Source organism: Saccopteryx leptura, chromosome 2 (genome assembly GCF_036850995.1).
Source record: "Saccopteryx leptura isolate mSacLep1 chromosome 2, mSacLep1_pri_phased_curated, whole genome shotgun sequence".
Lineage (NCBI taxonomy): Eukaryota > Metazoa > Chordata > Mammalia > Chiroptera > Emballonuridae > Saccopteryx > Saccopteryx leptura.
The window spans coordinates 337,305,005-337,330,386 of NC_089504.1; the positions used below are offsets into that span (position 1 = coordinate 337,305,005).

The window sequence follows — 25,382 nt, forward strand, 5'->3', positions numbered from 1 at the left end:
CATCCCCAACCACTTGTGTTGTTTTTTTTTAGCACAGGGCTTCAGTTGCTTAGAGACATTAGCAAGATCAGTGAAATTACCATTTTAAAAAGCTGTTTCAGGCTGCTCTGTGTGAATTTTCTCCCATTCCTATTTATAAAGATGTATCTGTGGTATCTATAAAAAACTTTTCACTATATACATAGATGGTAAAGTATAATTAGCATTAAAACTCTTAATTTATCAGACTTTTTTTGCCTTTTCAAAATAGCTCAAGGAAGCTCAGGAGAATCCTACATAATTTTTTCTGATAGATCTCAGAATAGAGGTTGTTAGTTCTAACATGAAGCTTCCAACAGTGAATAATATCCAAAGTTTGGGCATTACTCAGGTTTCTCTTTAATTCAGTAGTTCTTCTGTTTAAAAAACAGACAAGAAATGAGCACATGTTAAAAATAGTCTGGGTCAGCTTCTTGGTTAACCTAGTGGTAACTCTTTTCAGAGAGCAGATGGATTTCTAAAGAGGCAGGGGCTTTGACTTTCTCTGGTTAAAAGTGAGTGGGTACTGACTACCTGATTTCTTGGTCTAGTAGATTTCAGTAGAAATCTTTCATGTAAAGATTTCATTTATCATCAGCAAACTTGGAGTCCAGTTTAAGACCATGCTTCTGATAAGGGGAAAGGAACAGGGCTTGACACTTAGTAAGTACTCAGGAAACATTTAATGAAGGAGTAAATTCCCGTATTCCTCCTGTCCAAGTAAACAAGATTCTTAAGAAAATAGTGAAAATAATTCAGAAAATAGAGCCAGATGGTACATTGGTGGCTTGTTAAACACTTTGTGTTGTGCTTTTTAAAGCAGTCCATAATAAAATATCCTGTATTATAATAGACCTAACTTATTACATTAAAATTTTACATAAAACTTTTTTTGATAATACTCTTTAAATGTTGTGTTGTTTTGAAGTATTGGGTAAACTTATTGGAATGTAGAGTGCTATGGAGCAAAGGTATACTATGTTTTTTTTTAAAATTATTTTTTTAATAAGTGACTGATAACAGGCAATTTATATTTACTAGTTAAAAGTAAAGATAGGGAAAAAAACCTTGATCTTAAAATATTCTTTCATTGAATCTTCTTCCAATTGTAGTTTTCTCTTTAGTTTGCTCTTTTATTTTTATTCATTTTCCCCCTTCTGGCTTTTTCCTACCATTTGACTTTGGCAGTAACATAATGGTACCTTTGTACTTTTATGTTCTGTTGGGAGGAATAGTAGACAGTTGTTTTTTGTGTTTTTTTTCCTTCCTGTTGTAAACATGGCTCCTACTTTGGGACCTATTGGGAAAATTTTGAAAGCTAAGTGAGAATTGCTGCTAGCTAATAAAATTTTCTGAGCTTTAGCTCGCTTTATTTGAGTTAATATTTTTGACTATTTAGTCTTTTCAAAATCACGCTTTAACCCAATCTCTTGTTTTATATGCTTTCTTGCTTCGTGGACTGGGTTAGGGTTATATAAGAAGAGCCAGACAACTGTGAACAGTGGAGATTTATAATTAAGGCATTTTTTTGTGCATTTATTTTCACTTTTCTTCCTGGTAGTTTTGGAATAATAAGAAAATAATTCCCAGAACAGATATTCTTAAATTACTCCTTAAATTAGTCTGAGAGAATTCTGAAAAAGAGATAAATATTATGAACCTAAACAAATACTATCTTTTCCCAGAAAATCGGCATCTCCAAACAGAAGTAGTTTATACAAATTTTTTTTTTTTTTTTTTTTTTTTTGTATTTTTCTGAAGTTGGAAATGGGGAGGCAGTCAGACAGACTCCCGCATGCGCCCGACTGGGATCCACCCAGCACGCTCACCAGGGGGAAATGCTCTGCCTATCTGGGGCGTTGCTTCGCTGCAACCAGAGCCATTCTGGCACCTGAGGCAGAGGCCACAGAGCCATCCTCAGCGCCTGGGCCAACTTTGCTCCAATGGAGCCTTGGCTGTGGGAGGGGAAGAGAGAGACAGAGAGAAAGGAGAGGGGGAGGGGTGGAGAAGCAGAGAGCGCTTCTCCTGTGTGCTCTGGCCGGGAATTGAACCCGGGACTCCTGCACGCCAGGCTGACACTCTACCACTGAGCCAACCGGCCAGGGCTAGTTTATACAAATTTTTAAGGCAATAAATGATAGTTACATACCATAATTGAAAAAAGTATATAAAATGGCTTTTTTGTGATATGTTTAATTACTATGCTTTTGTAGATAAAGTTTGTACCAAAGCTCCATAAGAAAAGGACTGTGTCTTGTTTTACTGTTGTCTCCCATTGCCTGGAGTAGTATCTAGCATGTAGATGCACAGTGACTACTTGGGTGGGTGAATGGACAGAGACATGAACAAATGTCAAACTAACTTTAAGCCCAAGTTATGGTGTTGGATGCACAGAATTCTTAGAATAAAATGCCATGTATGGTGGATTAAATGATTCTAATTTGGTTTTTAAGATATTTTAAAAGTCATTTTGTGCCTAGTATAGTCCAATGAGGAATCTTTTAGTTTTAAAATAACTCTGACCTAGAAGAAACTCTGAGCAATGGTTGTTGTTGTTTTGTTGTTTTTAAAATAAAGACATTCTGATAAATGGTGAAATGTAAAAAATTTTAAGTCAGATAGAGAGAGAGGGATAGATAGGGACAGACAGGAATGGAGAGAGATGAGAAACATTAATCATTAGTTTTTTGTTGCAACACCTTAGTTGTTCATTGATTGCTCTCATATGTGCCTTGACCGTGGGACGACAGCAGACCCAGTAACCCCTTGCTCAAGCCAGTGACCTTGGGTCCAAGCTGGTGACCTTGGGGTCTCGAACCTGGGTCGTCTGCATCCCAGTCCAGAGCTGTATCCACTGCGCCACCGCCTGGTCAGGCTACAATTTTATTCTATAATTTTCTCTGCAGTTTCTTCACTTTAATATTAATTAATGCTTATTTCTAGTTGAGCTGATAACATTCTTCTCCCAAATGTTGCAGAGCTTTTAACCTCTTCTGATTAAAACTATTTCAGGAAGTAGCCTGGGAAAAGAAAATTAAAAAATTTCAAGAGTAATTTGTCTTAGAGAGAGAGAGAGAGAGGTGTGCATTGGCCAGATGTTAGAACATCATCCCGAAGCACAGAAGTTGCCAGTTTGATCCCTGGTTAGGGCACATACAAGAACAGATCAGTGCCCCCCCCCTCTCTTTTTCTCTCCCCCTTCCTCTCTCACTAAAATAAATAAATAAAAATTAGAAGAGAGAGGCAGAAAGAGATTTTTAATTCAGAATCTCAAAGTCAATTTTTCTATTGTATTTAGTCATTTAATGTTTAATTTTTAATCAGTAGACTTAAATTAAATGTCAGCTATTGAAAAAAGAACTTTAAGTCAATTGAAGGATACACAGAGAAGTATTTATGTATCAAGAAAAATCATATAGACACATAGAAGTGTTTTTATAGTGTGATCTATTTTTATTCAACATTATATATAAAATTTATCCAAAGTAGGAATTAACTGAAATGTAAATATTAAATATCCTCAAATACACTTGGGGAGAGCTTTTCTGTGATTTATAGCCAGAAATAGTAGATATGATTGTCTCAACATTTCTTGCTGTTTATTTAGTGCTTTGGCTTAAAAAAATGTATAAAAAATTGAAATCCAGAAATAAAATTCATCCCTCTAAATTCAATTGATTTCTAATTTTTTTTGTTGATTCCATTTGTGTTACATTTGATGGTGTAATTTTATGTACAAGCCAACATTGTTTTTGTTGCTGTATGTAGTTGGTGCTGTGACTTGTTTGTGCTCATCTCTGTTCTGTAGGCAACTTGCCACTCCCTACTGAATAAAGCTACAGTAAAAGAAAAAAAGGAAAACAAAAAATCAGTAAGTTTGGAGAACTTTTTATTAGCTGTTTTCTTTCAAAGCAAAACAAAATCTTTTGCTGTTTGTTAAGAACATCTTCACTTCAGCCTATTTGACCTTCACTGTAAAATCATTCTACTAATTCTGGCACAAAATAGCTTTCATTTCAATTAACCCTGGAATTAAGTTACATTGAAACATTCTCTGTGTTCCTTTGGTTTGATTTATCCCAAAAGCGTTTTGGGGGCATTTGTTGCATTGAATATCCCTGGTCTAATTTTACTATTGTTAAAAGAATGCAAAAGAAACTTAATTTCAAGGCCTTAGGAAATGCTGACTCTCTTCATTCTTGCTTCTTATTTGCAAGTATTGTGAGTGGTTTCTTTTTCTGGAGATGAAAGTTTTTCTTAATTGAAAGAAGTATATGGAGGGAAAGTATCACTTTCTAAATTTACCTAAAAGTTGCTGAATTTTATTTTTTAGTTTCTATTTTTATAATCTAGACCATCCTAAACCAGAATTTAGATAATTGTACTTAGACTATAAAAATCATAATGGTGAAACCAGTTTCACCTTAGAGAAAAATCATTATTAAAGTATTGGGACTGAGAACTTCATTACTTTTAACATAAAGGAAAACTCAATGAGTCCATATTTGTAGAGAAATACCCCATTTTGCAAACATAATATGAATACTGCCTGCTTCCATGAACTTACCCTAATTAAAAAGGAAGAAAATTAGGGTAGTCAAGATTATTTTCTTTCCATGAATAGAATTGGTCCAAAATATAACATGAGTTCATTTTAAATTTGCCATTATCTGTCAGTATAACTTATTCTTACCCAGCAAGATAAGATGTGTATCTTTGTACATACAGTCTAAATGATTTTATAGAAAGAGGTAAAGAAAACCTTTAGGAGTCATTTAAGTAGTTTGCTTTAAAAGGTATAATATAAAATTTAGTATACATCTGGTTTCATCTTTCATTCCTTGTCCAAGCTGTACATATAAATTTCTGTTTTAAGCTCTGAACTAAATTAAAATTTGGAGACACATGCTTTTGAGTCCATTTAAGATTTACTTTTTGAGTTTGTTAAGTAAATTTGATCAGCCATGAGCAAATGAATTGGATTGGATGGCCATCTTGCTTAATACAAACATTTCTTTCTAATGCTTCATTTTCAGCCTTTTAATTCTCAGCATTCATAGGTTTAACATAATTTACACCATCACTGTTGAAATTAATTTACTGTTTCTAACACTCTTGTTCAGTGTTTTACTAATGTCATTGTGTAATGTATCACAAATTAAACTTCAGGCTTTCTGTGTTTCTTTACAGCATGGTTTCTAGCCTTCCTAACATTGCTTTATTAAGATTTTGTCTAAAATTGTTCTTGAAATGTTTTTTTTCCTACTAGTGTTATTTTCAGATTTTTTTTTTTTAAGTTTCCGAGTGACATTAAGTTTTGGAATATATTTCTCAATGCTGGTGATATGAGGTCCTCATGAAAAGAGGGGTTATAATTTGAGATAGTTTAGAATATGTTCCAAAGAATAAAAATAGTATAGTCATTATAATTTTAAATGTTGATTTATAGAGTTATTGGCTTAACAGAACCTAATGCTCTTTGAAAAGCAAGCTAACTTTCTTATGGGGGGGGGGTGTATCATGGATGGGAATGTATAAAATATATGGAGAAGGTTGAAGGTTCTAGCTTCTGATATATAGCTTTGTAGTCATATTATAGATAATTCTGTTTATTATACTCAAATATGTAACAAATATAGATTTCCTTTGAGAAGTTAATTGTCTACCTAATCCAGGTAATTAAGTATACATATATTGGAGTAGTGATCCTCTTGCTAATGTATAGTTTATGACAGCATTTATTTGTTACATGTAGTTCAGTTTTTACTAAGGAGAATAAAGCCAACATTTGACTGGTAACTGATTTCAGCATACAGACTGGCCAGTCTTTGACCTTTATACAGAATGCCTTGGATCCAAATTAGATTTTTACAGATTTAAAAAAACAACAACTAAGTATATGTATAATATGAGGTAAAATTAAATAGGTGTTAATTGGTGGTGAAAGAAAAAGAAGTATTTATTGATATTGATTCTATTTTATCAGGTTTTTGTTTTAAAATATACTGATACTATCATCAGTGAGATACATAATTGAATGATACATGAAACAATGTGTGTTCCTGATGTGTGGATTCTTTGAGTTTTGATGTAAATTATTTTTGAAGATGTGGAAGATATAGTACTTTTTATAAGTTTTACAATATTCTCCCTTTGGGAAATAATTTGCTCAAATTTTCATTAAATTCTGAGACCGAGTAGTGTAAAGTGTAAGTCAGGTATAATTGTGAGTCATACTTTAAAACTTTTTGTTGTAGAGAAAACCAGTAAATAGCTACTTTCAAAATGTATTTTTAAAGAACTTTCCATATATGTAGAAATTATTAATTTTTATAAGACATTTTCACAGCAGATTAGTATTTTATAAATTAACTGGGTCTTTGGAAACCAAACAGTACCTTTTAGATTTAAAAAACCGTTTTAGGATTTTAATGGATTAAACTTACTATATGCTAAGTTTTAAAAAAGTAACCTATTTATAGTTAAATATAAAGTAGTTTATAATCTTCTTCCTTCTTGCTAACTCATTCCTGAAGGCTTTAAACTAGGTTTGTTGATATGTTTCTTGTTTTAAAATTAAATTTTGTGAGTTCTAAAAGAGCCACTCAGTAGCAATAGTGGTCTATGAACATTCTGAAACTTTGTGAAGAATTTTGTCTGTGTGTATATATATATTCATTTTTCTGTTCCTACTCCACCAAAGGTTAAACACTGTGCTAGAGTATAAAAGCACTTGAATCTTCTTTTTAATTCTATTTCTAAAATTTTATGTCAGCTAAAAATAACTCTAGTACAATATTTAGGTTTTAAAGCCATTCTACTAAGGCTGCTATATTTAGGTGCTTTCTCCAGTTTCCCCTTATTTAAGAATAAAGTTGTTCTTCATGCAGTGGCACTCCAAGTACTGTAACACAGAGAAAGCTTTCAGAGCTATGTATCGTAAGTGAAGGTGAGAATGTATTAAGTATACGTAACTCACCTCTGTTATCACCTCTCACAAAGGTTTTCTTTTGCTTAAAAAATCATTTTCTTAAGTCTTATTTATATTAATTCCTTATCAGATATGGTAGAAAATTATTTTGAGATTTTAGTGAATAAGAACACATTTAAAATGTATACCACTAAAGAAAATAGAATGAAATAAAATCAGCCTTATTCTTTCCAGAGTTAATCTGGACTCAGTGAGCCCTGTCAATTCATAAGGAGACATTACTTCATTGAGACATTGTGAAGAACACTAGTTACCATTTCTCATTTTCCCCCAGTATCCTTTGAAATGCAGGTTTATCCCTGCAATCCCAGAATACTGGAGTACTGTGGCTTTGCCATCATAGTTAGCACTGCTTTAAGCAGCATTTAGCCAAACTAAGCAAGAAAAATTGTAGAAATTAAAATGTTACCTAAGTGTTCTTTTAAAATAAATGTATTTGTAAAAAAAAAAATAGGGAAATTTCATAATAATTTTCATGTTAACTTCAAGCAGGAGGTAGTAGGAAGGGATGGGAGCTGAGCCAGTTTCATAACACTTTCCCCAATCTAATCTATTACTTTTACCTTCAAAGTAGAATGTTTTATAAAGAGAAAATAAATTCATTTTAAATATTAGGCTCACATTGTTTTTCAGTGTGGGCAACCATTTCTTGAATCCTTAACTTTTTCAATGTGTATATTTGACAGAATTATAAATTGCGGTACACATAGGGGTTCTCTTTTCTGCTGGAGGGATTTCATTTTCTTTTAGGACCCAAGAATTCTCACTCTTCCTTGGTTTAAATAATAGGTAGGTCCTTATATTATAGAGCATTCTGGTGAAGAAAGGGAACGGGCAATAATGTTACTTGTAAGTAAGTTTTTTCTTTTGATAGGAATCTAAGAAAACTAAGTTTTGTATTGTACATGGGAAGCATTTTACTCAAGAAATTTAATTGTACCAGGTATACAACAAAATGTAAGTATTTTTACTATTAGGTATTAGATGTTTAAGGGCTGTGCTGTTGAAAACTTAGCTATGTCTTATGAGTTGACTGTACTCTCATGTCTCTTAATCTTAGTGAAAAATGATTATCTTTGTGTGAAAATTTGGTCTGCTTTTGTTACTCATCAAACCAGTATAAACAATAATAAAAATTAAAATCTTTTTTTAGGTCTCTTCTACAGAACTCATTCATGAGATTTTTCTTTTTTCTTAGATATCTTTCTGGTGCTTTAAAATGATGGAAGGCAAGAACTAAGGATGAACTCTATTTACTGATGTTTTGGGAGTCAGGAAAAAATAGAAATGCATTGTTCACAAGGATTGGTCTAGTCAGAGCTTTTGTGCCAAATTTGACCTTCAAGTTCTTTCTTCCCATTTCCTTGTTGTAATTCAAACCACATATTCAATTCTCAACTCCTTGTTTTTAGGTGGTTAGCCAGCGTTTCCCTCAGAACAGCATCGGTGCCGTAGGAAGTGCCATGTTCCTCAGATTCATCAACCCTGCCATTGTCTCACCGTATGAAGCAGGGATTTTAGATAAAAAGCCACCACCTAGAATCGAAAGGGGCTTGAAGTTAATGTCAAAGGTGAAGAATTATTTTGATAATCTGTTTTAAGTTTATCTTTGAACTAAAATTTCGGAGTTTTATATTCATTGTACTTCTTCTTGAGTTTATTTTTGAAACACCCTGTAGTTTTCAGTTACATGCTTTTGTTTTATTTTTGTCTATATTATAAGAGAATTTATTAGACTGATGCCTGGGTCTTTTTATCATGAGCAAATATTTTAGAAAATGTCTTCTTAAGATAGTTTTTTATGTAATTGTATTGGAAAATTTGAAATGGAGACCAAAATATGTACTGAATGGTTTTTTGTTTAAAAAGACATTTAAAAATTTTAATACCTATTTTATATGTGTAAATATTTGTATGTATATATAATGCTAATATTTATATTAAGGAAAGAATAGAAACAACTCCTAGTATTTATAGACTAGAATGAGGAATAATTGATTTTAACCACCAGTAGAAATTATATCAGTGAGAAAATTTATGTTTTTAACGAACATACAAATGTGCAGACTTCATTCAATAAATAATCTGATTCTTTATAACTTTGTTTTATTGTGTAGATACTTCAGAGTATTGCCAATCATGTTCTCTTCACAAAGGAAGAGCACATGCGGCCTTTTAATGATTTTGTGAAGAGCAACTTTGATGCGGCACGAAGGTAAGCAGCTGGCCACGCAGCTGATGCTCTGTTTGATTCAGATACGTTCAGTTTCACTAAAGTCCATGTGCTGGGTGTTCGTGAAGCTCCCCTCTCTAGGTCAAGAACGTAATTACTCTTATTTTGTTATAAAAGATAGTGATGACATAAATCCATGTTCTTTATTATTTGATAGTGATTTCCTATTTCAAAACCCAGAGGGACCAGCCCTGGCCGATTGGCTCAGTGGTAGAGCATTGGCCTGGCGTGCAGGAGTCCCGGGTTCGATTCCCAGCCAGGGCACACAGGAGAAGCGCCCATCTGCTTCTCCACCCCTCCCCCTCTCCTTCTTCTCTGTCTCTCTCTTCCCCTCCTGCAGCCAGGGCTCCATTGGAGCAAAGTTGGCCCCGGGCGCTGAGGATGGCTCTGTGGCCTCTGCCTCAGGCGCTAGAATGGCTCTGGTTGCAACAGAGTGATGCCCCAGATGGGCAGAGCATCGCCCCCTGGTGGGCATGCCAGGTGGATCCCGGTTGGGCGCATGCGGGAGTCTGTCTCACTGCCTCCCCATTTCCAACTTCAGAAAAATACAAAAAAATAAAAAATAAATTTTTTTTTAAAAAGTAGAGAAAAAAAGAAAAAAAAACCCAGAGGGATTTTTGATGTATTACTAAAAGGATTTAAGGTTGCTACATTATAGAGCAGAGGAAGAATGAAAGGATTCTTTTCAGTAAAAACTACAACCAAAATGGTACAGATAATATGTAACTGTAAGATCCCATTTTTTTATGTTAGAATATTTTTGACACTTCAACTTGGGAGTGTATCTGAACTAAAATGTTACTTTTTAAATCAAGAAATGCAGATGTATACAATTTTGTTTTCCTGAGTAACTCGACAACTGTTGAACTTTTATGGTTTTAGAAAATTTGAGGTCTTTTTAGGTTTCCATAACTAAAGAGTTGCTTTCCACTTATCTCTCTGAGTTGTTGGTTTATCTGTAAACTAGGGATTATACTATATTTGCCTGTCTGAGTTGATTTTAGAGAAATAAATGAGATATATTATGATATGAGATAAGTAAATGAGATATATTATAAATGTAAGTTAATGTCCAGAATTCTATCTTTCCTACAATGTGAATCTAACTGATCTGATTTATAATCTAAACTAGATTGTATACTCTCTTCCAGTTTTTCATTATAATTTATATCAATTTCTTTCTAATTGGAGTTTAAAAGGTATATTGTTCAGCTGCAAACCATATTGTAGAAAAAGTGAATGTCAGTATAGGACTCGTACCTAGCAGATTGGCTATTCATGGGAAGTTAAAAGAGGCAAGGCTCTGATCCTGGCTCTGACCTAACAGGTGATTTGATTCGGGAGAGGTCTTTTGTCTTGTCTGGACCTTCATTTCCTTTTCTCTAAGTTACTGACTTCTCTCCAAAGTCTCGTCCATCTAAATTTTGTTTTTGTCTGACTTCACAGCCTACTCTGAAACCTTAACCAGCTATCAGAAATGGAAAACCCAATTTTTCTTTGTCCCTTCTTTTCTTGTTTAATGACAGTCGCATGTGTGAATAAGCCCTCCATATTTGTCATCTGTTATTTCACAAAATCACTTTATATAAATTTAATTCAGACATAGATCTGAGTGTATCTCGTTTTGAAAATTCTAATGATTTTGTATTTTTTGAAGGTTTTTCCTTGATATCGCATCTGATTGCCCTACAAGTGATGCCGTAAATCATAGTCTCTCCTTCATCAGTGACGGCAACGTGCTGGCTTTACATCGTCTGCTCTGGAACAATCAAGAGAAAATTGGCCAGTATCTTTCCAGCAACAGGTAGGATTTCCTAGTCAGGGGCATACTGAAAATTCTCAGTTTAAATTGATGTTAATAAAACTGTTGGTCACAAATAATGCTTTTTACTTTGTATCGCTTTAGAATAAGAATTCTGGTTTGAAAAAGAAATGTAGAAATGTAGACTCTTTCTAAAAATAGGTAGGCAAAAAGGTTAAGTCATAAATGCTCAACAGGCCTACCTAAGTGCTGCAGAGGTTTTAATGTTAAGCCAGAAAATGACAAATTAGCCCTTTGGGTTTTGGTTTTCAAACTATACAAAATGTGCTACAGGACAGAAGTTTAAGTTTACTAGAAGATCAAATGAGTATTGGCATCTGAATCTGAAGAGCAGCTAATTCTTAGTAGTTTAATAATGAAAACATAACCAATGTTTAAATTTTATAATAACCCCATTTGTGATACACTTAAGTATATGCAAATAAAACTTTATATAGAAAATACTCAAAACTGAAAATTATTTATTTGGCAATTATTTCATTAGCTGTTTAATCTTTTATAGCCTGAATTACTTGCTGTTCTTTCTAGTTATATATGTTTATAAAGAGCCCAAATTCCTGTGTATGAAGAGTTCTTTTACAAAGGTAAAATGAGTCCAGATTATTTTTAAGTGCCAATAAAAGTGGTTTGCTTGCTCATGGGACAGGTAGAAGACCATGAAACTAAGGCTAACTAATAATTAATTACGAGATGGGAGTGTAAAAGAGACCATTTTAACACTTGTGAACTGTTAATGGACTGAAGTAGGCATGGGCATGACAGACGTGTGCTCTCATATAGAAAAATGAAGATACTGAATCTGTGTGACATGAAGTAACTGTGGAGCTTTTAATGGAAACATTTGTTTCTCTTATGTGATTCTCATACATATTTATGTAGTTTGATGCTAGAGTTTAAAATATTTTTAAAAACATACATTTTAAACATACAAAAAAGTATAAAATATAAAAGAGATCCATGTCTACCACCTAGCTTTAACATTTATTTTGCTATATTACTTCAGATTTTTATGTCATTTAATTTCTTTGGGGGGAAAATATTATTCTCTTTATATAATTGACAAAAGGAAATTTTAGGTGTCTATATCGTAGGTATATAATATAGTTTTGTGTGTTCTCAAATTTCATAGAAATGATATATTGAATATAGACTCTTCACAATATTCTGTGAGATTTCTCATTTATTTAACTTAAGTTAGTATTTCATTGAATGACTATTTCACAGTTTATTTTTGCATTTCCTAATTGATGAGTACTTAGGTTCGTTTTCTGTTTTTTACTGTTTCAAATAATGGTGTAATAAATATTTCCATACTTGGCTCCTTGTGCATTACCCAGATGTGTAATTGCTGCATTGGGGGGTGTACACAGCCTCAACTTGACTGGATGCCACTGCCTTGTTTTTCAGAGTGTGTGCGGTAACTTACACTTTGACCAGCACTGCTGAAAGTATCTCTCTATATGCATTCTCACCAAAGTTTGGCAATAGCAATCTTCATATTTTTTGCCAATTTGATGTTTGTGAAATAGTATCTTGATATTCTCATACAGTTTTAAATATTTAATAGTTATTGAAAATCCATATTTACCATGGCTAAGCAGAAAATTGGTATCGGAAAATATGTCCAATTCTTAAATAGGAATTTCTCAAAACGGATTAGTTTCATCCTGAGAAAAAGTGGATCAAAATGTTATTTTTACTTACTGATTGCCCGTTAAATGGTTAAGAATTCTAGGGATGGCCCTTGCCAAATAGTTTAAGTAGTTCAGTGGTTCTCAAACTTTTTGAAGTCGGGCACATTTAAAATCTTACAAATAATTGTAGGCACACTATATACAAATTTCTGAGAAATATGTTATAATAATTAAGTCAAATATTAAAGAAAAAAATATAAAGTCCAAGTGTGCTTTTATGGTAATTAAACAAAATAAATATGACAAAATTAAATTTACTCTGACATTAAAAACATTTTTATGTTATATTTTTTGAGATATGCTTTTTAGAGTTTGTAAAAAAGGGGTTAAAAAATAAAAAAATGATAGCCTGACCTGTGGTGGCGCAGTGGATAAAGCGTCGACCTGGAAATGCTGAGGTCGCCGGTTCGAAACCCTGGGCTTGCCTGGTCAAGGCACATATAGGAGTTGATGCTTCCAGCTCCTCCCCCCTTCTCTCTGTCTCTCTCTCCTCTCTCTCCTCCCTCTCCCTCTCTCCCTCTCTCTCTCTCTCCTCTTTAAAAAAAATGAATAAATTAAAAAAATTAAAAAAATAAATAAATAAAAAATAAAAAAATGACAAAAAAGTTATCTTTTTATATATATAGGTACATTCTTAGTAAGATTTAGTAAATTTGGCAGGTCCTGGCACAAATGTGTTAGTTTTTTTCATTTTTATGTATATGAGAAACATGAGCCTGATGTGTTCTAGCAATTTCTTCAATGTTTGGGCATATATTTGAAAGACAAACTCTCATTTCCTTGTCAATACATTGAAGAATTCTTATCTTTTTACTCTTAATTGTGTTGAGTGCAGAAAACCCCCACCATACAAATCATCTTAACTTTACACCAAACAAAGGATAGAAGAAACTTGCCTCCAGTCTTTCCTGGGAACATGGGGGGTAGTGTAAACAATCCAGCACCACAGCTTAACAGCTGTTTGTAACCTAATCAGGCAAGTGAGGTAGGGGGTTGGGCAGACTGTCAGCTTATAGCCAATTCCCCACACCTCTGTCCTCCAAAAATCTAAACTCCAAAAACCCTGTTGGTTTTTTTGGTCCCCAACAGGGACATATTTCTCTGGAATACCATAGGGTGCACCTGAAAATCTTCTAGGGTGCACACTTTGAGAACCACTGGCTTAGTTGATTTAAGCAATGTCCTGAAGCACAGAGGTTACCAGTTCAATCCCCAGACCGGACACATACAGGAACAGATCAATATTCATGTCTCTCTCTCTCTCTTCCTCTCTCACTAAAACCAATAAGTAAAAATTAAAGACAGGCCCTGGCCGGTTGGCTCAGCGGTAGAGCATCAGCCTAGCGTGCGGAGGACCCAGGTTCGATTCCCGGCCAGGGCACACAGGAGAAGCGCCCATTTGCTTCTCCACCCCTCCGCCGCGCTTTCCTCTCTGTCTCTCTCTTCCCCTCCCGCAGCCAAGGCTCCATTGGAGCAAAGATGGCCCGGGCGCTGGGGATGGCTCTGTGGCCTCTGCCTCAGGCGCTAGAGTGGCTCTGGTCGCAATATGGCGACGCCCAGGATGGGCAGAGCATCGCCCCCTGGTGGGCAGAGCGTAGCCCCTGGTGGGCGTGCCGGGTGGATCCCGGTCGGGCGCATGCGGGAGTCTGTCTGACTGTCTCTCCCCGTTTCCAGCTTCAGAAAAATGAAAAAAAGTAAAAAAAAAAAAAAAAAAAAAAAAAAAAAAAAAAAAAAGAAAAAAATTAAAGACAAAAAAGAAATCTAGGGACAAAAGAATTATGTAAATTTTGTAGTTTAAAGAACAGTTATATTTCTAAGATGTCTCAGTGTAGAGTTACAATCGCTGACCTCTTTTTGGTGCTATTCACAAATCAGTAGAAACACCCAGCTGACAGTAAAAAGAAAAGTGGTGAATGACAACCTGAAGAAATGTGTACTGCTAAATGTGAACTGCTGCTTTTTCCCTAAGTAGTTTGTTCTATCTAGGGATCACAAAGCTGTTGGAAGGCGACCTTTCGATAAGATGGCAACACTTCTGGCGTACCTGGGCCCTCCAGAACACAAACCTGTGGCAGACACACACTGGTCCAGCCTTAATCTGACCAGTTCAAAGTTTGAGGAATTTATGACTAGGTAAAGTACCACAGTGATTGCTTTCTATTTGGTTAAGGTGCAAGATTTACTGCTAGGCTAGTTGTTAGATACCCTTGTATTTTTTATAGAGGATTATCAGGAAAGATGTACTTAATAACCACATTGCCATGGTTTGGGATTTAACTTTTCTCTTACCCTTTATATTGTTGAAATATGCTTTGTTTTATAATTGATTTGCCTATAAAAATAGTAGTATGTTATTGAATATACTTTGTCTTGTTGCTTTGAGGTGTTTTTCCATTAATATATATAAGGGAAGATGGATAACATTTTCATATTATAGTTAAAGGAACTATAATAATATTTTAGTAACTATTTATGGGGCCAGGTGGGTACTTGAAATATTGGGGGGACCACTCAATAAAGTATGTGATTGTCTAAGGACTACACTGTACACCTGAAACTAAAACAGAATAATATTGACTGTGAACTGTAACTGAAATATTTAAAAAATATAAATGGCTCAATATGAAGAACTAATTTTCTGAAGATTCCATATCTGATTCATATGTCCTTTGATTCTAAGTGCTGAACTCTTTATACCACACTGCAACATTTTTTAGAACCTTCTAAAAGTTAATGGTATTTAGATTGAGACTCAGAAAATTAGTATATTTCCATATTGCTCTAAAATTTCTGTGGACACTTGTTTTGAATATCATTTAGGGGGATTTAGTTTGTGAGCTAAAAGATCTTATTACATGTTCACCTCCATGTCATTACAGTAAAGGTAGTGCCGAGCCTTTAGTCTATAAGGCACCTTTCATAGTCCTTTACACTAAGTTCCTTAGTATGTGCCTCATAGTGAGTGTGGGTGAAGTGTGTTCATAGCATGTGCCAGAAGCAGAAAGAAAAAAGCAGAATCTGACATTCAGAAGTTAATTCATCTGAAAGATTTGCATATAATGTGCCTTGCATTATAAGTTTCTGTTATTAATTGTATTACATATACGGTAATCCTCTCTTATCCATGGTTTAACTTTCCACAGTTTTAGTTACCTGTGGTCAAATGCAGACTGAAAATACTGAATGAAAAATTCCAGAAATGAACAATTCATAAGTTTTAAATTATGCACTGTTCTGAGTAGTGTGATGAAATCTCAAACAGTGCTGGTCTGTCCTGCCTGGGATGTGAATCATCCCTTTGTCCAGTGTATCCACACTGTATATACACTACCCACCTGTTAGTCACTTAGTAATGTCTCAGTTATCAGATCAACTGTCCTAGTAGTGCAGTGCTCCTGTTCAAGTAACCCTTATTCTACTTAATAATGAACACAAAGCCATTTTTATAACTTTTATTATAGTATATTATTATAATTGTTCTATTTTATCATTAGTTATTGTTATTAATCTCTTACTATGCCTAACTTATAAATTAAACTGTATTACAGGTATGTATTTATCAGGAAAGAACATAGTATCGATGGGACTTGGTACTATTTATGCATTCAGGCATGCGCTGGGGGTCTCAGCACATATGCCCTGGAAGTGATGGGGAACTGCTGGAGGTTGCAGTTCTGTACACACGACTCCAATTCTTTGATATTGTTACAAAAATGTATGAGTATAAAACAATCTCCTTTCCAGCTTAATGTTTATCTTTAGTTCTATTATATTTTCTCAGTGTAACAAATATTTATTTTTTTACAAATATATATTTCTATTAATTAAAGGAATATTTTCCACACAAAACCTTTATATTACTTTATTGAAAGACACATAATTCAAAAATATAAAACATTTTTATTGAACATTACTGAGAATGTTCTAACGACTTTTCCATTTTTCTAAGGAAACCTCCTATTACCCCTTTTACCTATTGTGGTAAAAGGGTGACACCTTGAACATTTGGGGACCTGTTGCCACATTGCCCTTTAGAGAGGGGGTGAAGGACACACTGTCTACCTCTCAGTATTTTGTCATTTTGAGTATTTTATCATTGATCCAGTTGTAGGCTTTTGTAAGTACTCAGTGGGCAACATAAAGCCTATGACTTACTCTGTTCTTTTTTTCTTGCAGGCATCAAGTACATGAAAAAGAAGAGTTCAAGGCTTTGAAAACGTTAAGTATTTTCTACCAAGCTGGGACTTCCAAAGCTGGGAATCCTATATTTTACTATGTTGCACGAAGGTAAGAAATGCTATATTATAGTTTCTGTTAACAGAATTTTAAAAATGATAGAAAATGTAGAGAGACAGCAAGTTTGGATTTCCCTACTTGACTTTGGTAGAACTGAAAACAAGTTTACCCGGAAGAACATAGCTGGGTAAATAACCATCTAGTCCCCAAATAATGCTCAGTATATTCGATATTGCTTTTCCATTATCTTCTAAAAAAATGCTACCTATTTTCTATTGGCTTCTCTCTTCTGTCAACTTTCTTTATATTACCTACAATGAGTTAATTACCAAAGTAAAAATCACAAAGGTTCTTTTGTTTTCAGGTATATACTGATGAAATAATATCTACAACAGGAACTTTATCTATATCTATAATATCTATAACCAAGAACTTTTTTTAAAGAAGGAATGGAACTTTAAGTGTCTGTTTCTGAGAACTTTTAGTAATATGCTATGTAAGACTGCAGCAGTGTGATTTAACAAATAATTCAGAGAAGCTGTGGGACATTTCTATAACGATGGCATATGTGAATTGATTGTGTTTATTCGTGGTGTCTTCAGTTAAGGCTAGTTCCTAGAAAGTTTTATTTTGGAAATGCAGTGAGCTTCTTCTGAACAGTAGGTGTGATGATTGCCTTTTATCCCCTTCCATTGTTTTTTTTTCTTTGTCTGGTTTTTTTGTTTTGCTTTATTCTGCCTTTCTTTTGAGAACTTATCTGTGACATTTAGTCAATTTTACTTCTCCAGTTTAGCGTGACATAAACTCATGGTTAATTGAACCTTAGAAATAATGTGATGTAATAGACCACTGGCTTTGGAATCTCAAGGACTATTCAGTCTTACTTTTGCTATTCACTAGCTGTAGGAATTAATCTGAGGTCCTGAATTTAACATAAATTGAGGAATTATGTCAGTAGCCTTAATAGCTATGGGTGGCAAAATCTTGGCAGTGTGTGGGAAACAAATGGAGGCTGAGAAATAATGGGAAAGGAGTAAAAAAAAAAAAGCACTGCAGAAGATGGGAAACTCCCTTAATCCGATAATTCGGGTGGCATTAAGATAGCGCAGAAACCTGCAGTTATCCTTAGCTTTCTTTAACAACTCTGAGGAACATCTCTTCACCTTCCCGTGAAAGTCTTCTCTCCAGTTGCTTCTCTCAGTTGCTGCTTCTAAATTGCTTAAGGCAAATTTTTTTAATTTTTAACAATTGAGATGAACTATATTTATACTCCATCCCTAATCTTTAATACAACCAGTGTATTTTGCCTTTCCCTAATGGCTAGGTAATGAAAAGTGAAATGTTGGTGAGAGGGAGATAGATGTGTGTACCCCTCCCTCTGTAATTCTTACTCAGTGTATCAGTAAGGAAGATTTCTCGGAGACCTCAAAGCGGGATTTTCCTTCAGGATAAGAAACTGTAAGATTGTGTTCCTTCTCTGTGGTGATCTGGAAAGGCCAGATGAAAGCAGGATAGGCTAGACACTCCCTGGGGTTTAATCAGTGGGATTGCCAGGAAACCTGTATAATATGGTGACTTGAGGGTGTTGAGGATTCCCAGCTCTACTGCTTGTTAGCTGTGTAATTTTAGGATTTTTTTTTAAAAAAGAGAGTCAGACAGACAGACAGGGACAGACAGGAAGGAAGAGAGATGAGAAGCATCAGTTCTTGGTTGCGGCACCTAGTTGTTCATTGATTGATTTCTCATACGTACTCTGACCAGAGGGCTCCAGCTGAGCCAGTGACTCCTTGCTCAGGCCAGCGACCATGGGGTCATGTCTATGATTCCACATTCAAGCTGGTGACCCCACGCTCAAGCCAAATGAGCCCATGCCCAAGCCAGCAACCTCAGGGTCTCGAACCTGGGTCCTCCTACTCCCAGGTCGATGCTCTATCCACTGTGCCTCCCCCTGGTCAGGTGAGACAAGTTATTCAAAATCTGTTTTTTCATATGTTTAAAAAAGGGGAGGGGTGTGCATATAAAAACTATTCCATCTACCTCTCCCATGAAGTATTTTATGACCTATAAAATTCTGTAGAGTATGTGTGAGGTTTTCTTTTATTATTTTTTGTTTGTTTTTCGATATGACTCTGCTGCTAACTTTAGATTTTTCAGTTCTCTCAGTTTCTTCTTAGACTTAGTAGAGCTCTTCCTGGCCTTCATTTTTACCTGGTGTGAAGCCTTAGGTCTAGGACGGAAGAGCACACAGTGGTTCAGAGCAGAGGGCGGCCCAGTTCCTCCACTGCAAAGTTCCAGAAGGTAGTGAGGGCCTTGTCTCCATACAGCTGACTTTGTTGGGGAATGCTTGGGTTTGACTTTTCTCTGATATTCCTGTGTTCCTGTGACTTAGACAACCACGTATTAGTGCTTACAGATAATCCACAGACATTTCAGTGTCCAAAACTTAATGCAGGCTGTATTCAGATCAACTTCTCACCATATTTTCTTTCTGAATAGCATCACCATCTGTCTCTTCCCACTCTAGAAATCCTAATCATTTAAAATTCTTCCTTCTTTCTTTTATCTTCCTCATTATCAGTTACCAAGTTTTGATTTTGGGAATGAGATCTTGACAGATCAGTTAAGTTGTGTTAGTTAGGCCTTTTGAGATAATTCTCCTGAAATCATTCTCTCATGAAGCTAGGTCTCAGGAAACACATACATTAAGGCAGATCCTATCCAGGTGCAGCCAGAAATGGCTGTCGGTTATGCCCTTTGCTTCTCTTGGCTTCATGGGCTGCTCTGCATCATGATTTTCCTCTTTACGTGTCTTTTCAGCTTTAGCCCCAGTTAATAACTCCTGTATTACTGCAGCACTGAACACTGTGAATTCCAGAAAGAGAATGTGGTTCAGCTAGAAAATATCTCAGTTTGGCAAAACATTTAATGCTAGGTGCTGGCCAGCCAATAGATTTCTGGCTGCCTCTAAGTCAAGAACATGCTCCTAGCCCAGCAGTCTGGTGATTCATAATGACCTAGTGCTATTCCTTCATTAGGAGCTATCCTGAGGTATGTATTTCAATTTTTGCTCTTTTTAAATTGGATCCGAATGGTTTAAAATTAATTTTAGGTACCTTGCAAGCGTGTTTTTGTTTTTTTTTTCCCCAGGGACAGAGAGAGAGTCAGAGAGAGGGATAGACAGGGACAGACAGACAGGAACGGAGAGAGATGAGAAGCATCAATCATCAGTTTTTTGCTGCGACACCTTAGTTGTTCATTGATTGCTTTTCTCATATGTGCCTTGACCGCGGGCCTTCAGCAGACCCAGTAACCCCTTGCTTGAACCAGCGACCCTGGGTACAAGCTGACAAGCTTTTTGCTCAAGCCAGATGAGCCTGCGCTCAAACTGGCAACCTCGGGGTCTCAAACCTGGGTCCTCTGCATCCCAGTCCGATGCTCCATCCACTGAGCCACTGCCTGGTCAGGCAGAAGCGTGTTTTGAAACCATTTTTTCCCCACTGCCATCACTGAGACTCTCTTATTAACTCTTACCTATAATAATGCAACATTATCCTCTACTCCCTAATCCCCAGATAACTACGTCCAGTTCATCTTGACATCATTTCTGGAGGAGGTTTCCAGTACAAGACCTATCTTGTCTCTCTTAGAGTGTTAATAGCACCATTGACTCCCCTTATAAAGCCCAGGTTCTGTAATCGGGCATGCAAGGGGATCCTTAATTTTGACCTTATTTTCTAATATTTTCATGCTATTTGTTTCCATTTAGCTCCCATTTACTTATGCTCCTGGCCTGTAGTAGTTTACCACAAAGACAGGGACAATTGTTGCAGTGTTGCTCATAGTGGCAAAAAAGAAAAGAAAGAAAACAGTATAATTACATTTTAAAAGGGGAATTGTTGAATAAATGATGACAGGTCTGAATTATGGAGTAATATACGATACATTGTGTTAAAGTTTATTTTACTTGTTACAAGGACAAAAACAAAATTGAAAGTTGCGTAAGCCAAAAGGAATATCAGTCGACACATGTACCTAAGAAGATCAAGAGATAGACTGGCTTCTTACATGGCTACATGCAGAGCTTAGAACAGTGCCATCTGGAGAACATCTGTCTTCTCTGACTCTTGACTCTACTTTCTTTTTGTCGACTTTACTCCTAAGCAGCTCTTCCTAAGATGTGGCCTGCAGTGGTTTGTGTTCTCCCAGCTTAACAAACCTGGTGGAAAAATACCGGCACCTGTTTCCCTGTAGTTACAGCAAAATACTGATCTCATTGGCCTGGCTTAAGTCATATGCTTGAGGCAATCACTATGGCAAGGGGGTGGAATTTCATGGTTGTGTAGGCCTGAATTTATGTGTCCATCACTGGAGCTCAGTCATGAACCCAACCCTACTCAAATTTCATGAACTGAAAAGATTATGGGGCAGGGTTTCCCAGGGGAAAACTGGAATGAGGAAAAATGGATTCTGAGCTGGTGAAAGTAGAAGTCCTCTTAATGCTACTTTTTAAAAGAGCCAGAAGGATGATTCTGATGCTTACTCAGGCAAGGTACATAGGTGTGTGTGTGTGTGTGTGTGTGTGTGTGTGTGTGTGTGTGTACTTATATGTATAGACTGAGAAATTTGTGAAAGTATATACATGAAACTGCTCACATTGTTTGTATCAGGGAGTCTGATTGGAGAAGTGGAGGACCAATTATAATGTGTTTTCTATATCTCTGTATTGTTAGACTTGTTGCCAAGAGCACGTATCATTTTTGTAAGGCTAATTAAAAATATAAAACCTAAAAGTTACAATGAAGAGTCTTCCTCTTGAATATTGTAATACCTGGTAATTACTTTTTGGGTTCTAGTAGTAGAAGTAGTTAACAATAATAGCTAATGTTTACTGATTGCCTTTTCTGCATCAGACAAACTGCATATTACATAATTTTTCATTGAACCCTCATAATAACCTTCTGAGGTATTATTAGTAACAGTAACTGGTAGGTGTATAAACAAATTTAGAGAAGTTGTTACTCATTCCAAACCTAGCTATCAGAATGACTAGGAGAATTTAAACAAACAAACAAACAAACCCCTCATCCTACTTTGGCTGCCAAATCAAAATCTCAGGGATAGAGCCTAATCTATATATTTAATAGGCACCTCAAGTGATTCATTTGTAGTCAGTTTATTACCAAAGTTTGTTTGGGAATCCCGCTTGTTCATGTATACTGCTCACAAAAATTAGGGAATATTTTATAGCTTCATGATCATTTTTTAAATATCCCCTAATTTTTTGAGCAGTATATTTAACTCATGGTAGCACAACTAATGAAGAATCAGAGTTAGGTTTCAGACCTTAACAACTGCACTATTAATAGCATGGTTATTGTCACTATTGTTTTTGGGTTAGATTACCCTTTGTAGAACAGCATGAAAATATCACCAATAGTTATAAGGTATATTTGTATAGGGAGGAATTCTGAATTCTAGGCATCTGATTTACAAATAACCTTTTGAAATACAAAACAAAGGTTTACTTAAAATGAGAATCTTTTCATTGGAGCAGCTGAATTATGCACTACAGAGGTATGCAGAATAGATACCATTTTTACTGTAACATTGCTATATGAAATATGATACAGGTGTATTGTTTCATAGAACACTATAGTTTCTACTTATTAGATTAGTATCTGTTTGTCTATTTCATAAAAAATAAACTAATATAAAAACGTTACTCCTCATTCTCCACCCCCATCTCTCGCTCATACACACAGAAGCATACTTTAGTTAAATACCAACATAATCTCTCCCCTCACACCTTTAATGTAAAAATCTGATTTGCAATCAATTTTGCACACATCGATATTTTGTGCCTTTTTTAAAGCATTTATTAGGAAGGAAACAATATTAAAAATTAGGCTTATACAATTAAAATTTGCAAACAATCAAATTAAGCTAAGATAATGATAATTTCCTAGAAGTTAGTTGAAATAAATTTGATTTTCCTAGTGTTCCTGTTATCACTGAGCAGATGACAAAGAACTGAGATAGGAATGCGGATAGTTTAAGTCCATTTCAGCTTCAGAGCACACAAAAGAGCAAAAATATTACATAGAAAAGAACATGAGTCCTTTGGACTCAGTGTGGTGCCACCACTTTTCGTAGTCGCTGTAATCATGGTGGTGGCTATTTTTGAGGCCATGGCTGTTTTCAGAGTTGAGGTTGCCTTGGAACTCAGAGTTGTCTTAGAATTTGGGCTCATCTTGGAACTCAGGGTCATTTGGAGCTTTGGAGTTGTCTTAGAATTTGGGGTTGTCTCAGAATTCGGTATTTTCTCAGAATTAAAACTCATCGTGGTAGTCAAGACTGTCATAGAATTTGAGGTGGTCTGTGTCCCCGAAAAGTTAACAGCAAACAGGAGGAAAAGGCTGGTGAGGAATAGCTTCATCATTTTCCTGTTTCAAAATATTTATAGAAATTTAAGACTTGGATCACAAACAAACTTAAGAACTAGATTTGTTAAAAGTAGGGGGGAAATGAAGTAATGAAGTAACCTTCCCAGCACTGGGGAAATGCCAACCTTTTGGTCCATAGTTTTAAGATAGTAGGGAATTTAGAAGTGATCAAAGTCAACCCCTTTGTTTTACAAATGGACTGAGACAAAAGAGCATAACTTGCCTGAGGGGATATATCTAAAAAAAAATGACCCAAATTAGAATCTGAGTCTTAGTCTGGTGTTTTTTAATTGTGAACTCTGAAGACATACTATAGTTATATGCCAAAACTTTAATAGTAAACCATTTTTAAATTAAAGGCTAATTTTCTTTTATTCTATATTCAAATCTTATAGTTTGCCACATTTGAGATAATTCAGTTAAACCATGTTGAGCATGGCTAACCTTTTTTTAACTTAAAGCTCAAATTTAATTTTAGAAATCTAATATATACTAAAAGTTACATTTGATTTTCATATGTAATTCAGAAAATTTAAATTTCACATTACCTTTTCATGTTTTTCTTTGAAGATTAAAATTCAGGCTTTCTCCAGTGTCCTAGGTAGAATCTAATTTCTTACTGTGTGCTATTTAAACATAATTAGAGAGGAAATCACATGGTCTCAACTTGACCTGCCATTTGCTCTTTGGAAATAGCCTATTGAGTATTGAGTATTTTTTAAACAATTGTTGTCAACGGATGGACTTTGGCAGAGATCAAGGGATTCAAGTAATCTTACTGCTATGATGATGTTAAAATCAAGTAAATACATTAGAGATATTGATTTTTCCCCCCAAAAGCATGTTGTATATATATATATGTTTATAGGGTAGCTTCTGGCCCTGGTTATTTTGAGTATGAATGTAGCATTCTAGCATTCCAGGAATTTTATTTCTAGTAAATAATTAACCTATTTGAAAATGTTAAGCTTTATTAATATAAAACTAACTTAATAAGAAAATGATCGCATATGAAAGTGATACTTTCATGCTGAGTTTACAAAGATTGTTTTAATACATTAAACCAAATTGAAGAAATTTAAGTAAATTCTTTAAAGAAATTTTGTCTTTTGATCATTCCCTTTTCTTGATAACTAGCCCATAGGGAAGCTGGTATTATGCTAATGTTCATTCGCATTTGCCAGCACTCTTTAAAAATTGCAGTCTGTGAACAATGGCTTTGACATACAAGGAAATTGCTACGTTAATGGCCCAAGCACGCGTCAGTACATGTTCTTACTTGCTTTACTTTGCTATGAATTTTTTTTTCTCCCAAAAGAATAGAACCAGTGCTACCTAAACCCCATGTACACAGTACATATATAGAACGTTATTTACCTGGAGGTTAGCATGATCAGACCTAAGAAGTAAACATTAAAAGACTCTTAGCAACCAGAGTAGATACTGAAGTCAGAGTACTAAGATAATGCACAGATAACTTTGTGTCGTTTCAAACTCAACATGTTTAAAATTCAACATTTCCTTCTTTCCATTCTGCTACCTACATATATTCTCATTATTTCTTTCTCAGTCAGTTGCATTATTACCTAGACAAACAGCTCTCCAGCCTTGGATTTCTCATTATCTTTTTCTTACTGATTTTAAGCCGCACAGACAACCTGATAGATAATTGAGTAACATTTAAAGTTCTGAACTTTCCAGCACTCAAATGCTCTCAAACAAAAATCACTTGCCATTATTTAGACCTCTAAATACCTTCCACCTCTGTATCTTTGCACAACCTTCCCCACCTGCCCAAAGTACTTCTTCCTCATTCAAAATGCTGTTCTTCCTTTGGGGTCTAACTTCGATGGCAGTATCTTCGATATGAGCCTTCTCTAATTCTCTTCTTTCCATCAGTCATTTTAGGACTTCATACTTTTAGAGCACTTAAGCGGACTCTGAT

At 35.2% G+C, this 25,382-nt stretch overlaps 1 protein-coding gene and 1 long non-coding RNA gene across 6 annotated transcripts in view; one reads left to right on the forward strand and one right to left on the reverse strand.

Moving 5' to 3' along the window:
• Window positions 1–25,382, forward strand: part of NF1 (neurofibromin 1) — a 238,987-nt gene that overhangs the window by 122,046 nt on the left and 91,559 nt on the right. For 4 of the 5 annotated variants that reach the window (XM_066363768.1, XM_066363764.1, XM_066363767.1 and 1 more), the window contains 6 exons: window positions 3,827–3,889; window positions 8,422–8,580; window positions 9,127–9,224; window positions 10,900–11,046; window positions 14,745–14,891; window positions 16,935–17,045. In XM_066363768.1, coding sequence (XP_066219865.1) covers window positions 3,827–3,889; window positions 8,422–8,580; window positions 9,127–9,224; window positions 10,900–11,046; window positions 14,745–14,891; window positions 16,935–17,045 — 725 coding nt within the window. The remainder of the gene's footprint in view (window positions 1–3,826; window positions 3,890–8,421; window positions 8,581–9,126; window positions 9,225–10,899; window positions 11,047–14,744; window positions 14,892–16,934; window positions 17,046–25,382) is intronic. The other variant, XM_066363766.1, reaches the window with a different exon arrangement.
• On the reverse strand, window positions 23,188–24,050 carry LOC136393650 (uncharacterized). Its single transcript, XR_010749116.1, has 2 exons — window positions 23,986–24,050; window positions 23,188–23,437 (listed from the first exon to the last, which is right to left on the reverse strand). It is a non-coding gene; the product is annotated as an uncharacterized lncRNA (long non-coding RNA).